We start from the raw sequence: 13548 nt of genomic DNA, 5'->3' as shown, positions 1-13548 counted from the left end.
GGGGTTTATCGACGGTTGGCATCCAACATGATGGTGCATTACCGCCACCTACTGTACTGGAATGTGGGCCAGAGACACGGAGAAACTAAACCCTACTTGTCAGCCCCGTTGCTTTAAAAAAAAAAATCTAATATTTGAGACTATATCTAATAACGTTCTACACAATATATTCTTTAAACTCATTTCCTGTATCCCCTTCTCCCTCATACTAGATCATCCTCTATCTTTCCCTCCAATAATGTCCACGCTGTATCAATACACGCTCCACGGTCTCTGTTTCCTGCCAATAATCACATTTCCCTGTTGGATGCTTTCCTATCACATTGAAGGTCTTAATCTACTGGCTGTGTCCCACCCTTAATCTACTGTCTGTGTCCCACCCTTAATCTACTGGCTGTGACCCACCCTTAATCTACTGTCTGTGCCCACCCTTAATCTACTGGCTGTGTCCCACCCTTAATCTACTGTCTGTGTCCCACCCCTTAATCTACTGTCTGTGTCCCACCCTTAATCTACTGGCTGTGTCCCACACCTTAATCTACTGGCTGTGTCCCACCCTTAATCTACTGGCTGTGTCCCACCCCTTAATCTACTGGCTGTGTCCCACCCTTAATCTACTGGCTGTGTCCCACCCTTAATCTACTGGCTGTGTCCCACCCCTTAATCTACTGGCTGTGTCCCACCCCCTAATCTATTGGCTGTGTCCCACCCCTTAATCTACTGTCTGTGTCCCACCCTTAATCTACTGGCTGTGTCCCACACCTTAATCTACTGGCTGTGTCCCACCCTTAATCTACTGGCTGTGTCCCACCCCTTAATCTACTGGCTGTGTCCCACCCTTAATCTACTGGCTGTGTCCCACCCTTAATCTACTGGCTGTGTCCCACCCCTTAATCTACTGGCTGTGTCCCACCCCCTAATCTATTGGCTGTGTCCCACCCCTTAATCTATTGGCTGTGTCCCACCCTTAATCTACTGGCTGTGTCCCACCCTTAATCTATTGGCTGTGTCCCACCCTCAATCAAAATAAGGTGGCGCTACAAAGTATTAATTTAAGGGGGCTGAATAATTTTGCACGCCCAATTTTTCAGTTTTTGATTTGTTAAAAAAGTTTGAAATATCCAATAAATGTCGTTCCACTTCATGATTGTGTCCCACTTGTTGTTGATTCTTCACAAAATAATACAGTTTTATATCTTTATGTTTGAAGCCTGAAATGTGGCAAAAGGTCGCAAAGTTCAAGGGGGCCGAATACTTTCGCAAGGCACTGTATTTGTAGTTGTCCACATATTCTCATATTCAACCCCATAGATCTCAACCCCATAGAAAATCTTTGGAGGGAGTTTAAAGTCCGTGTTGCCCAGCAACAGCCCCAAAACATCACTGCTCTAGAGGAGATCTGCATGGAGGAATGGGCCAAAATACCAGCAACCATGTGTGAAAACCTTGTGAAGACTTACAGAAAACGTTTGACCTCTGTCATTGCCAACAAAGGGTGTATTACAAAGTATTGAGAAACTTTTGTTATTGACCAAATACTTATTTTCCACCATAATTTGCAAATAAATTCATTAAAAATCCTACAATGTGATTTTCAGGATTTTTTTTCTCATTTTGTCTGTCATAGTTGAAGTGTACCTATGATGAAAATTACAGGCCTCTCTTATCTTTAAAAGTGGGAGAACTTGCACAATTGGTGGCTGACTGAATACTTTTTTGCCCCACTGTATTCGTCGCCAGACCCACTGGCTCCAGGTCATCTACAAGTCCATGCTAGGTAAAGCTCCGCCTTATCTCAGTTCACTGGTCAAGATGGCAACACCCACCCGCAGCACGCGCTCCAGCAGGTGTATCTCACTGATCATCCCTAAAGCCAACACCTAATTTGGGCGCCTTTCCTTCCAGTTCTCTGCTGCCTGTGACTGGAACGACTTGCAAAAATCGTTGAAGTTGAAGATATGCTATATGAGCAGCTAACCAATCGCTGGAGCTGTACATAGTCCATCGGTAAATAGCCCACCCAATTTACCTACCTCATCCCCATACTGTTTTTATTTATTTAATTTCCTGCTCTTTTGCACACCAATATCTCTACCTGTACATGACCATCTGATCATTTATCACTCCAGTATTAATCTGCTAAATTGTAATTATTCGCCTACCTCCTCATGCCTTTTGCACACATTGTATATAGACTCTCTTTTTCTTTTTTCTTTTTCTACTGTGTTATTGACTTGTTTATTGTTTACTCCACGTGTAACTCTGTGTTGTTGTCTGTTCACACTGCTATGCTTTATCTTGGCCAGGTCGCAGTTGTAAATGAGAACTTGTCTCAACTAGCCTACCTGGTTAAATAAAGGTGAAATAAATCAAATTAAAATAAAATAAACACAAGTCACATCAGGCTTAGCTGGCATATCCACAATGAACTACTTGAACTCCTGCCCATTAGCCAACAGGCTTTGAACATTCCATTGTAGTACTACCACCAAAACTAAGATCCAGTAATACATGACTCCACCCTTGGCTGATTGAGGTCATCTTGAACCTCTTCCCATGTCAACCCTGTCATACTCAGATGTCTCAAAGCAGCATCCACTACTAGCTTAATCTTCTCCGTTTTAGACTTCACTTCAGCAGTGCTATCGATAGCTCCTGCTATGAACGTCACCAACTTTCTCTTATCTATGTATACCATATCGCCACCCACCTGCTCAGTAATCCCCGATCTAGATGCTCCTACCCATCTCTCTCTTGAACCTGTATCTCTCTGGACCTGGACCACCCTCACTGCCTCAGCATGAGACACCCTTCTCTCCACTCTCAGTTGTTGCACCTCCACTGCCTGCTTCATAGCCTCACACCCACTATATGCCACATTATGAGCCCTCCCCCCACCACAGCTGTATGCTCCCCTCCACACCTGACACATCTCTTTACATGCTGTTGCCACATGCCCAAACCTCTGGCAATTATAAAACCTTAAAGGCTTTGTGTACAAATGCCCTCACATAACTCATATGGGTACTTTATTTGGCAGTACCTGGTCCTTGAAGTGTAACAGAATAGACGGGCTATCTGCCCAAACTCCACCCCTTGTTGCTTGCGATCTATGAACAGACTAGAACGCCTTCTCTCAAATGGTCCCTTACCTCTTGAACGCTGATATTCACAGGCACTTGTCTTTGTGGGTAGTTGTCTTTGTTTTGTTGGCACTAGAGCCTTTAGCTTCACGGCTGTTTTGGATGGTTTATTGTTTTTGTCGGCCTCATATGAAATAAAGGAATATGTACGCTCACCACGCTGCTCCTTGGTCCAGTTCATTCGACAGCCGTGACAGTCACGTTTTGATTTATATTTGGTTGAGTTGTCAACTAATGGGTATTCAACATGAAATCAACCAAACATTTCACCCTGTCATTGGATTTAGGTTAAACGATGGGTGAAAAAAAGACACAGTTACAAATACAATCAGTTTTCCACGTTGATTAAAAGTCATCATATTGGTGTTTTGTTATCGCCCCTTTAATCCACTGCTTCCTGGTTTTGTCATTCCATCTGCTCGAAACCACCTCACACTTCCCTATTTGCTTCAGTCCGAGTGATTTCTCCCCCTGCGTCATGTCCTTACAGAACACCAACAAACTCCCATCTCTTAACACTTTAGCATTGACAACTTCCCCAATCAACTATTTTACCACAGCCGTCAACCTTATCGGACTCATCACCCCAACTCCCTCTTCCTCCCTAAACTTCAGAATCACTTTATGCTCCCCTCACGTCTTAACTTGCCCTTCCTCAGCACTTTCTACCTCCGAATTGCCGCTGCTAGCGTTAGAAACTATGTTGCTCTCCACAAACTTCATTTTTTGCCTCCTCTCTACCTCCATTGACCTCTCGCTCCCCTTCAAAACCCTACTCCCTTTCTTTTTCTCTTACTCCCTCCTTTATTTGTACTCCATACTTGCTTCACAATCACTATCTCCTACCATTTCTCTAACCCAGTCACAGCACAGGTGGCGCTAATTTTAACTGTTGGCACAACGTTGTCGCTTCTAAAACGCCCTCTGCCTCTACAGGCACCAGGTACTGGTTCGAATTCAGGCTGTATCACAACCGGCTGTGATTGGGAGTCCCATAGGGCGGTGCACAATTGGTCCAGCGTCGTCCGGGTTTGGCCGGTGTAGGCCATCATTATGAAAATAAGAATTTGTCATTAACCGATATTGGTTCCTGTGTTTTACATTATAGCCATTACCATATATATGATTGAATATTATCTGCTGTTGGCTTGTGTTGATGTATGCAAGTGTTATGCAACATAGCTGACTTGAAACATTGTTAAAAGTGTCAGGGCCAGGGGACTTTCTCATGCTGAAAATAAAATATATATACAGAAGGGAGGGCACATTCAGAGCGTGGGGTTGCGAGAACAAGCGGTCTTTTGTTAGATAACAGGAGCCAGGTGCGTGATAACGGTATGGAGCATGAGAGCCTGGCTGCAACTTCTCTTATGACATTCCAGAATCGCATTGCAGTAGATATGCTACTGGCGGAGAAAGGTGGAGCTTGTACTATGTTTGGTGAACAGTGTTGCACTTTCATCCCTAATAACACAGCCTCCGATGGTAGCTTGACCATGGCCTTAGAAGGTTTGAGGATGCTTAATGGTAAAATGAAATCTCATTCTGGGATGGATGCCTCGATGTGGGACTCCTGGATGAGTGCGTTTGGTAAATATAAAACCCTGGTGTCCTCCATTTTGGTATCCATTTCGGTGTTCGCTGCCATTTTAGTTCTCTGTGGATGCTGTTGCATTCCATGCATCCGTTCCCTTGCCACTAGGGTTATCTCTAGAGCCATTGACCCTTCCTCCCCTTCCCAGATGTTTCCTCTGCTGGATAAAGACCTACTTGAATTCGAGGATGAGGAGAGTGCCTATTAGGTTTACATTATATCTGCTGTTGCCTTATGGGGATGTATGTATGTGTTATGCAAGTGTATCATTCCGCCTGACTTGCCTAGTTTAAGTCACATCTCTTTGGAGATGTGAAGAGAGGGAATCACAACTTTTTCCTGCGGGAAAAAGTTGGCTTATGTAGACAAGCATTTTACTTTTATTTTGAGCTGTTGTTCTCCGCTCTGTTAAATGAGGGTTGTAAGTTCCTAGGTGGCTGGTAGCCAACTTAGTACATAGTGGGATTGAATGGAGAACATGATGTAATACATATATATCTATTTCTGTTTAATACCGTGCCTTATTTCATAGTCCCCTTGGGAGAAGTTTCTCTTTGTGTCTGGATCCAGTTAGGTTGTGTCACGTCTCTGGTGAGACGTGAAGAGAGGGTTTTGTAGAGAAATGCTATTTCTTATGCAGGTGACCAAACTATTGTTGATAAAGGGCTACAACTCAAAGTAGAGCCTGTGGGGTCCCCTACAGGATAGCTCCCGCATTACACTAATGGCCAAAACCAGCGCACACACACATAATCTCCTTTGTAGCTGAACATTGTGCCCGAAGAGGATTCTACGATGACGGACAGACAACTGAGCCAATGGCGGAAGACTACAGACTACACCCCAGCTGAACCAATCCAAAGATCCGATCTTCCAGAATCAACCTACTTTCTGTTCTATATATAAGTGGTGTACTGATTGTATCCGCCTCTTCTTCGTCTGCGTTTCCGTACGAACCAGCGGGAGAGCCGTAATTACGCTGTTCTAGATATCTTCACTCTGAATAAACTGTAGCTTGTCATACAATTTACCACCTTGTCTGAATCGATCCTTGACCGACTCGCCCGTCTACATATCCAATTTCTAACACCGACTTGCCTAGTTAAATAAAGATTACATTTGTAAATGTAAAATTATACACATTCGCAGGTGCCGACGATAAATGCAGAGTGTGTTGTGCCTTAGCAGAAATGTGATTGGCTGTCAATTTGTTAAACCGGTCAGTACATAACCTAACGTTGCCTGGGAAATAATGAAGGTCGTAGAAAGTCTTCCACTGAGTTAAATTATTGTCCGGAAAGCACACAGACCAGCGAGTTGATTATCACTTTTATACCTATAATTTAGCACATTTACCACTAGAAATGTGTTCAACATCCACTGAAGTAGCTAGCAAGTTTACTAGATAGCGACAGTAGTTGCCTTGGTAACCAAACAAACATACTTGCTAGTTTAGCTAACCAAACCATCAGTCCTAGCTCGGTATTATGAAAATCTAATTCAACAATGCCAATAATGTTTTTAATTCGCCTTTTGCTTTCAAAAGCAGCTCAAACATAGGAAGGGAACTATAGCCATTGAGTTCTACCGTGCAAATATACTGTGCGTTATTAGTGGTGGGAGTCGAGTCCAAAATCATTGATTCCTGAACTCCCGGTGTCGACTCGCATTTCTGGGTGTCAAGCGCAGAATCGACTCCTAAGATTCAGTATTTTTGAAATGGAGAAAACTATTTCCCGTAGTCTAATTTGAGAACACAAACTATCGCATCTTTCACAGCAAAGAAAGCGAGCTAGCGAGGGTGAGAGAGAGATGGGAATTTTGGCCGGTTAGAGGCTGAAGAGGAGATGGCGAAAGCATAACAGGCTGACTACAACGCTTTAGTACCTGACCGTTGCAAAATCAATTTAGAAATCTATATTATTCAATTATTGCACCCACACTGCTCGCACCGCCAATGAGTGTCTGCGTTGGCAGCTATTGGTCTACTATAGCGCGAGTCGGCTTGGTTGGTTGCTGTCTCTCTTCTCTCCCTCCCTCTTTTCTCTCCCTCCCTCCCTGTGTCACTCCCTCAGTGCGGCCCCTCCCCCGCCTGCTAGAGTGGCAACCCTCTCTCCCTTCTCCCATGCTTTATCAGCTCAGTTTAATAAAGTACCTTAAAAAAACGACTTTTCTGCTGCTTCTCTCACTCGGATCGGACTGGGTCTAAATGAAATGGGTCAAGGATCCGGGTGGGAAAGCCACAGGTCCATTCCCAAATGGGTCCAACTTTTTGGACCTGTGAAGATAGGTCTGTATGTCAACTACTCATATTTTTATATTTAGCCAATTCTTTTGGGCTAAAACCCAGCTAATCTTGGAGAAGACAGGCCTAACTATTTACAAAAAGTTTCTGATGAATATGTACAAAAGTAAGTAAAGTGCCTATTAGATTGAAAGACATAAGGTCATTTCGACAAACTTGTGAGGCTCTCCATGTTTATTATTTACCCATTCAACACATTTGCTGCTACTTCAATCCATTTGGGGAAAAAAAGTTTTTTTCCTGAGACCAGACAGACATTTTTATTTAACCAAATATTCCCAGTGTTTTTCTACAACAGCCACACATGTGGCCTCTCATTGCATTATACATTTTTTTTTGAGGCAAACCAGTAGGCTAGGTGCGCTCATTTCGGTGGAGAGGACTGCAGGGGTGTTGTGCTGACAGAATGCACCAGAGAGTCACGAAGGTACTCGTTTAGTTAAAGCTGAGTCAATGCCTTGGAAGATTACATGATAAGTCATTAGTACTCCACACAACATATAAGAATATCATAGCGAATATAATAGCATAGTGACGAAATGACTCTGAATTTGCACATCAAATATTAAAAATTGTATTGGCCAAATATGGAAGTTGGTGACAATCAACAGTTTATTCATGATTTTTTACTAAGGGCTCTATTCAGTCTGTATCGCTGAAACATTAGAAATGTAAACCGATTGAGTCGACATATGCCGCATTTACCCTGAATACAGTCTCCGCTAACAGGAAGTACACCTTTAATATTAGAAAAGTCATTTTGACTCCATATGAATTTTAAAAATTCAAATATCTCATTTTCAAAGTCAAGCCTTTCCTCCATCCTTGACCTTTTTCTAAATAAGTATATTTTAACACATGTATGTTGTAAGAATTTCAACAAACATCATTTGTCTTATAAGCAGTTTTAAAAGGGGACATGTCATTTCTTTTCTCCTCCTCCATGAGAGGCCAAAAAGTGACATTTTTTAAATCCTTCAACAGATGCAGATAGAACGTTTTTGATTTCTATATAGTATCAGAAAGATATTCAGAGCTTTCCCTTACCATTCCCAAATAACTATTATAATAGTTATATATATAATATATATTATAACTACTATAAATAAATCAATCTAAAATCAAACTCTGCATTTGAGCATGCTGCAACAGGTAGCCTATAGTAACATAAACTAATGTGTTCCTTGAAAATCTTTTTCAAGATTACTCTGATGACCTTCATAAACATAGCCACATTATTACTTTTTTCCAATTGCATATATGAAATATATTTATTAGACTGTTAGAATGTTTGTGTCAAAATGACTTTTCTAGTGTTAAAATTGCAATCACATTAACTACTATTAATTAACGTTGAACATCCGCGATACGGATTAATCTACCATTAATATCATCAACATAGTCTACTTGCATGTAATTAACAGATGTAGTAAAATAATAGACAGGACACTTCAAATGCCTTGTGGAAAAACACAAAACAAATTAATAAACATTGTTAAAAAAATAGACACTACAGAAAAAACTATATCACACAGTTTGATAGACTGAAACTCAATATGACTAAATAGAAATTAAATATGAAATCTCACACACACACATATATATATATATTTTTACCTTTGCAATGCATCACACAAACTCAGTACCAACAACAAAGAATGTGTTACCTATAACCTATAACCTGTAACCTGTAATCTATAACATATAACCTACTGTGTTTATGTGTTTTTCAGAATGACTTAGACATTCTTATTCTATAGATTCCTACATATTACAACTATGACTCAAATATAATTACATTTGTCAAATGCAAGTCAGATTTACTAAGCGTTCATACACAATGTGTTATATTTTCTTCCAAAAGGGGGTAAAATACCACAATCAAAAGCTACAATGTACACTTTACCATAATATCCTTTTATCATTAACTTTATTTGATGTTTTTTCTAGCAGTTTCTATGTCTGATAGTTATCAGTAGAAACAGGTGCAAATCCTTCAGCTGGGGGTAGTGTTCAGCTGCTTCAAGAATTATTGACCACCCGGCCCAGCAGTTTTAAGGACAGTCAGAAATTGTTTTCACAAACAGTATTATCATTCATTTTCTGTTTCAATTGATAGGTATTATCTTGAGGGTTATCACCTGCATCTTCTTCATCGCCAACTTTAGCGCTGCAGATCCCAAAGAAAGACAAAAACACTGGAATAAAAACTATACCATGGACGGCCCCAAACAAAATGACCAGGAACATGATCTTAAAGAAGGTTCTGAAGATGTAGCTCTCAGCTGCAGACAGAGCCACCACTCCTAAGATAGTAGACACAGCTCCCTGTATGATAGGATAGCCCAAGTGATAGACAGCATCTATAGCCTTCTCGTTAGCAGTTCTCTTATCGCTAGAGACAAAGGCATAGGAAATGTGAGCGGAAAAGTCCACTGAGAAACCGATGCAGATGACAAGATTGATCATGGATACAGAGTCGAGATTGACGTCCCAAAACGCCATGAAACCAGCAACGCCCACTATGACAGAGGCAATGGCAAAGGTCACCCAAAGAGAACATATTGGGTTGGGAATCAACAGGAGGGAGATCACCAGCATGGCAAGAGTGGCAACTACAATGTTTTGGATGGTGTTACTAACAATGACTGCATACTGGTCAAAGTATATGAAAGCAGGATGGTAAACAACCAACTTTACTGAACAATCACTAGCTGTCTCCCGAAGCTCGTTCAACATGTTCTTTTCATCAACAGCTGTACTGACGTTGACTGTCTGAATGAACACACGTGAAGCATATATTGTGTTGTCTGTAAAATTCACATCTTGTATGAAATCAGACCTCTCGAGAAATGCAGACAAATTACTTTTGAATGTATTTTCCTCACTTAGATTCAAATGGGTCATCTTTCCAAATGTAAGATATTCATTGAGCCAAGATATGGTCCTGTTTTGAGAAACCATTGGTAGACCTTCAAAGTTTTGAAGGCAGGAGTCAAGAATATTCCGGGCACTTTCGTCCCAATATTTAAACGCACTGTCTGTCACAACAACCATAACATTTGGGCCATACTCTGAAAAGAATTCGTCCTCATTATCATAATAGCTACCCACATATGAGCTATCAGCTGCTAGATTTTTAAGGTCTATGCCCTCTTGGATTTGTAAGCAACCATAGATGCTCGAGCCCAAATATACAGCATAGAGCAGGATCACAAACCCCTTGGTCCAATTATTTGTTAGAAATGGACCATAGTACGTCTTAAAGAAGTTGTTAATTGGCATTGGTTCCTCTTTTCCTGTTTCATGATCATAAGCTCCCCCTACAGAGCAGATATTGTACTTTTCAGAATTCTCCTCTGGTTCTGAAACCTTCATGCAGGTCAGCCAATGTCTGTTGCTCTTTTCACGTCTTCCATTCAGTGCCAGAAATGCACCAAAGAAGGTGATGTTGTACAAGTAGCAGAACAGCACAGCTGTGCCAGTATACATACAAAAGGACTGTACAGAACCAAAGGGAGTTAACAGACCAATATAGAAGGCCAGGGCATCAGTTAGTGTTGTGATGGTGATAGAGACAGCTGCCTCTTTGTATGTAGCTGCCATACGGTCCTCTACGTTGTCATGAACTTGAGTCTGCTGCCAACAAGAAATCATGATGAACATGTCGTCAACACCAATTCCTGTGGAGAAAAAGGACACTGTTTTACAAAATGTCAGATCTTGTTTCTACCCGTGTTCATTCCTGTGATCACATCTGTTAAGATCACAAGCCGAGTACATTTCATATCAGGTTTAAACAGGATGTCAGTTGCATTTGGTTTATTGTATCATAATGAGAGTTTGTAAGCTTACCCAGAATCAGGAATGGAGCTGTTGCCACAGTCATAGCGAAGGGCATCCCACAGTACAGCAACAACCCAAAACTGGACAACACCGCCATACCAGCTGAGAGGACACCAAAGGTCGCCACCCACACCTTGTTCCTAACACAGTCCAACCTAGACAAACACATTAGACCCAACGCTAATAAGTAGTGCTTTCTGATATGCCTTGCATACAGTAATACAGTTACAATGTGGGTTCGACTGATTTGAGCCACAAATCTAGTTTCAGATAATAAACGCTGTTATTATCATTTTCAATTGAGCTGTACTATATTGACTGATGATGTGGAATCGTTTCGGACTCCAACGTCTGGAATTGGATTCTCAATCCTCATATTGATATTAAATATTAGCAATAGCGATGTTACTGTGCGACGAAAGACACTGCAAAATAATTTGTAAATCGATGTCCATCAGTAATGAACGTTTCAACCTTGGTTTTGAGAAGTTGTGTTTTTACTGTCTGTTCCTGGTGGGTCGTTCCATTTGATTTCAATCACTGTTGATAATACTGAACAGAAATATAGAAACGCAACATGTAAAATGTTGGTCCAATGTTTCATGAGCTGAAATAGAAGATCCCCCCCCAAAAGTTTTACGTACACACAAAAATCTTATTTCTCTCAAATTTTGTGAACACATTTGTTTACATTCCTGTTAGTGAGCATTTCTCCTTTGCCAAGAAAATCCATCCACCTGACAGGTGTGGCATACCAAGAAGCTGATTAAACATCATGATCATTACTTGTAGGTAAAATCCCAGAGATGACTAGATGAAGAATCTGCCGCTGTGCCCTTGAGCAAGGCACTTAACCCTAATTGCTCCTGTAAATGACTCTGGATAAGAACGTCTGCTAAATGATTCAAATGTAAATGCTGAGAATGAGTTTTTCAATAAATAGTTTGTTTGTTTGTTATAGTCCTTTCTGACTTGTCTTTTTTTTTAAAGCATTGTGGGGTCAAAATGTGGATTTGATTGTAATTTAGCCCTAAAATCTAGCTTTTTACAGTCAACACTGTCATTGCGATTTTCCATTCGAGCTGTCCTATATTCATTGTCCTATACTTATTGAAATCAGAAAAGATACCTTATACAAGATATGATTGAAAAGGTGATGGCCAGGGCATAGGTCAATGAGAAGAGAGGAATGATTGAGTCAGAGCTCTTCTCAAACTCTTCATCTCTTGATATTGATGTAAAATACGATATGGTCATCTGCAAAGACAAATAAGAATATAGATACAAGACCATATTCAGGTAACATTAGTAAAACAACTCAATATGTTTGAATAATCAAATTATCATGACATTACATGTAAAAAAAAAAAAATGGAGCTTAAATGTGCATTTTGATCAATTAGGCTGTAGGCCTAAACATGGTGAGAAGACACCCATCCTATACAAGTTGACAAGAGAACATGTCATGTGTTTCATCTCTAAAACCATGTACTCACGCCTTCTTCTTGTTGCATCGTCGACGCGGTCTCTATGAACTTCTGCAGCCACAACGTATTTACAGTCTGGTTGTCTTCTTTTAAGAAGTAAAAGAGTCGAATTGCCTTTGCACTTTCAATTTCAGTTGATCCAGTTTTCAGTTTCACACCACCAATTTCAGATGCGATGAAAATGTTGCCATGATATGGGTAATCAATAGTTGTAACATTGGGAGTTTTTACAATATCAAAGATTGAATTTGACACACACACATCACCTTTCTTAACACAAAGGTTTGAGAAATGAAATGTTCCTACTTCAATGGCTTTCACTTCCCTATCCATAGCAATAATTTTTGTAAAAGCAGGATTTGTGAGGATATTTGCTGCGGGCGTAACAATTATGAGAGATGCAAAGGTCCCTTCGGTATAGAGACGCAAACGTGAGAAGTCGCTGTCATTCTGTGGAAAGTATTCTTTCACTACTCGTCGTTCGTCTTTCGCTGGTCCGTCCATAGGTGTGAACATCTCTTCAATGCCGTTAGCTTCTCTGTCCGCAAGGAAGTAAAATCCTCCGCCAAGACCCGCAGAAATCAACATGGGAAGAATTAAAAACCACCAGTGGTATCTACCAACAAAACGCCCAAGTATTTCAAATCCTCTAGCTATCGGTTTCTCAACGCAGTCTGTGTTGCACCCAGCCATTTTCTATTCTCCTTTTCAACTTGTGGTCCTAGAAAAAAAGAACTCGCCTTGAATTATATCTGTTGACTTTACAGTCATAAGCGATACTTCCTCTGAACATGGTGACATGATAAGCTTCCTGTGAAGAGTTTTCCTCAGTACCGGCTCTGCCAGTCCTGGATGCATCACAACCATGACCGCGTCAGGGCAATAAATGGTTACATATTAACAAATAAGGTGGTTTATCTGTTTGTGTTGTGATAACATCACTAGGTGCCACGCCTGCTCCAGCTCCCCCTCCCTGGTGCTCGGAGGTGCCAGGCTCCCCTAGCATTACATACTCCTGCCACCATCAGTACACACACCTGCCTTCCCCTCGTCACGCGCATCAAATTATTATTGGACTCACCTGGACTCACCTGAACTCACCTGGACTCAATGACCTGTGTCATTACCGCCACTATATGTGGTTGTTCCCAAGCTCTGTTCCCCTTCAGGATT

At 41.1% G+C, this 13548-nt stretch overlaps 1 protein-coding gene across 1 annotated transcript; it reads right to left on the bottom strand.

The window, feature by feature from the left end:
* Positions 1-7201: 7201 nt before the first annotated feature.
* Positions 7202-13199, bottom strand: LOC109909977 (patched domain-containing protein 3). Its single transcript, XM_020509092.2, has 4 exons — positions 12385-13199; positions 12018-12145; positions 10898-11043; positions 7202-10725 (listed from the first exon to the last, which is right to left on the bottom strand). Exons 1-4 carry the CDS (start codon positions 13066-13068, stop codon positions 9107-9109), a joined length of 2577 nt encoding a protein of 858 aa, XP_020364681.1. The 5' UTR covers positions 13069-13199; the 3' UTR covers positions 7202-9106.
* Positions 13200-13548: the final 349 nt, after the last annotated feature.

The sequence above is a fragment of the Oncorhynchus kisutch genome, linkage group LG18, assembly GCF_002021735.2.
Source record: "Oncorhynchus kisutch isolate 150728-3 linkage group LG18, Okis_V2, whole genome shotgun sequence".
Classification (NCBI taxonomy): Eukaryota; Metazoa; Chordata; class Actinopteri; order Salmoniformes; family Salmonidae; genus Oncorhynchus; species Oncorhynchus kisutch.
Note: the sequence above shows the minus strand (reverse complement) of the source record. Positions and strands in the feature narration are given on the sequence as shown.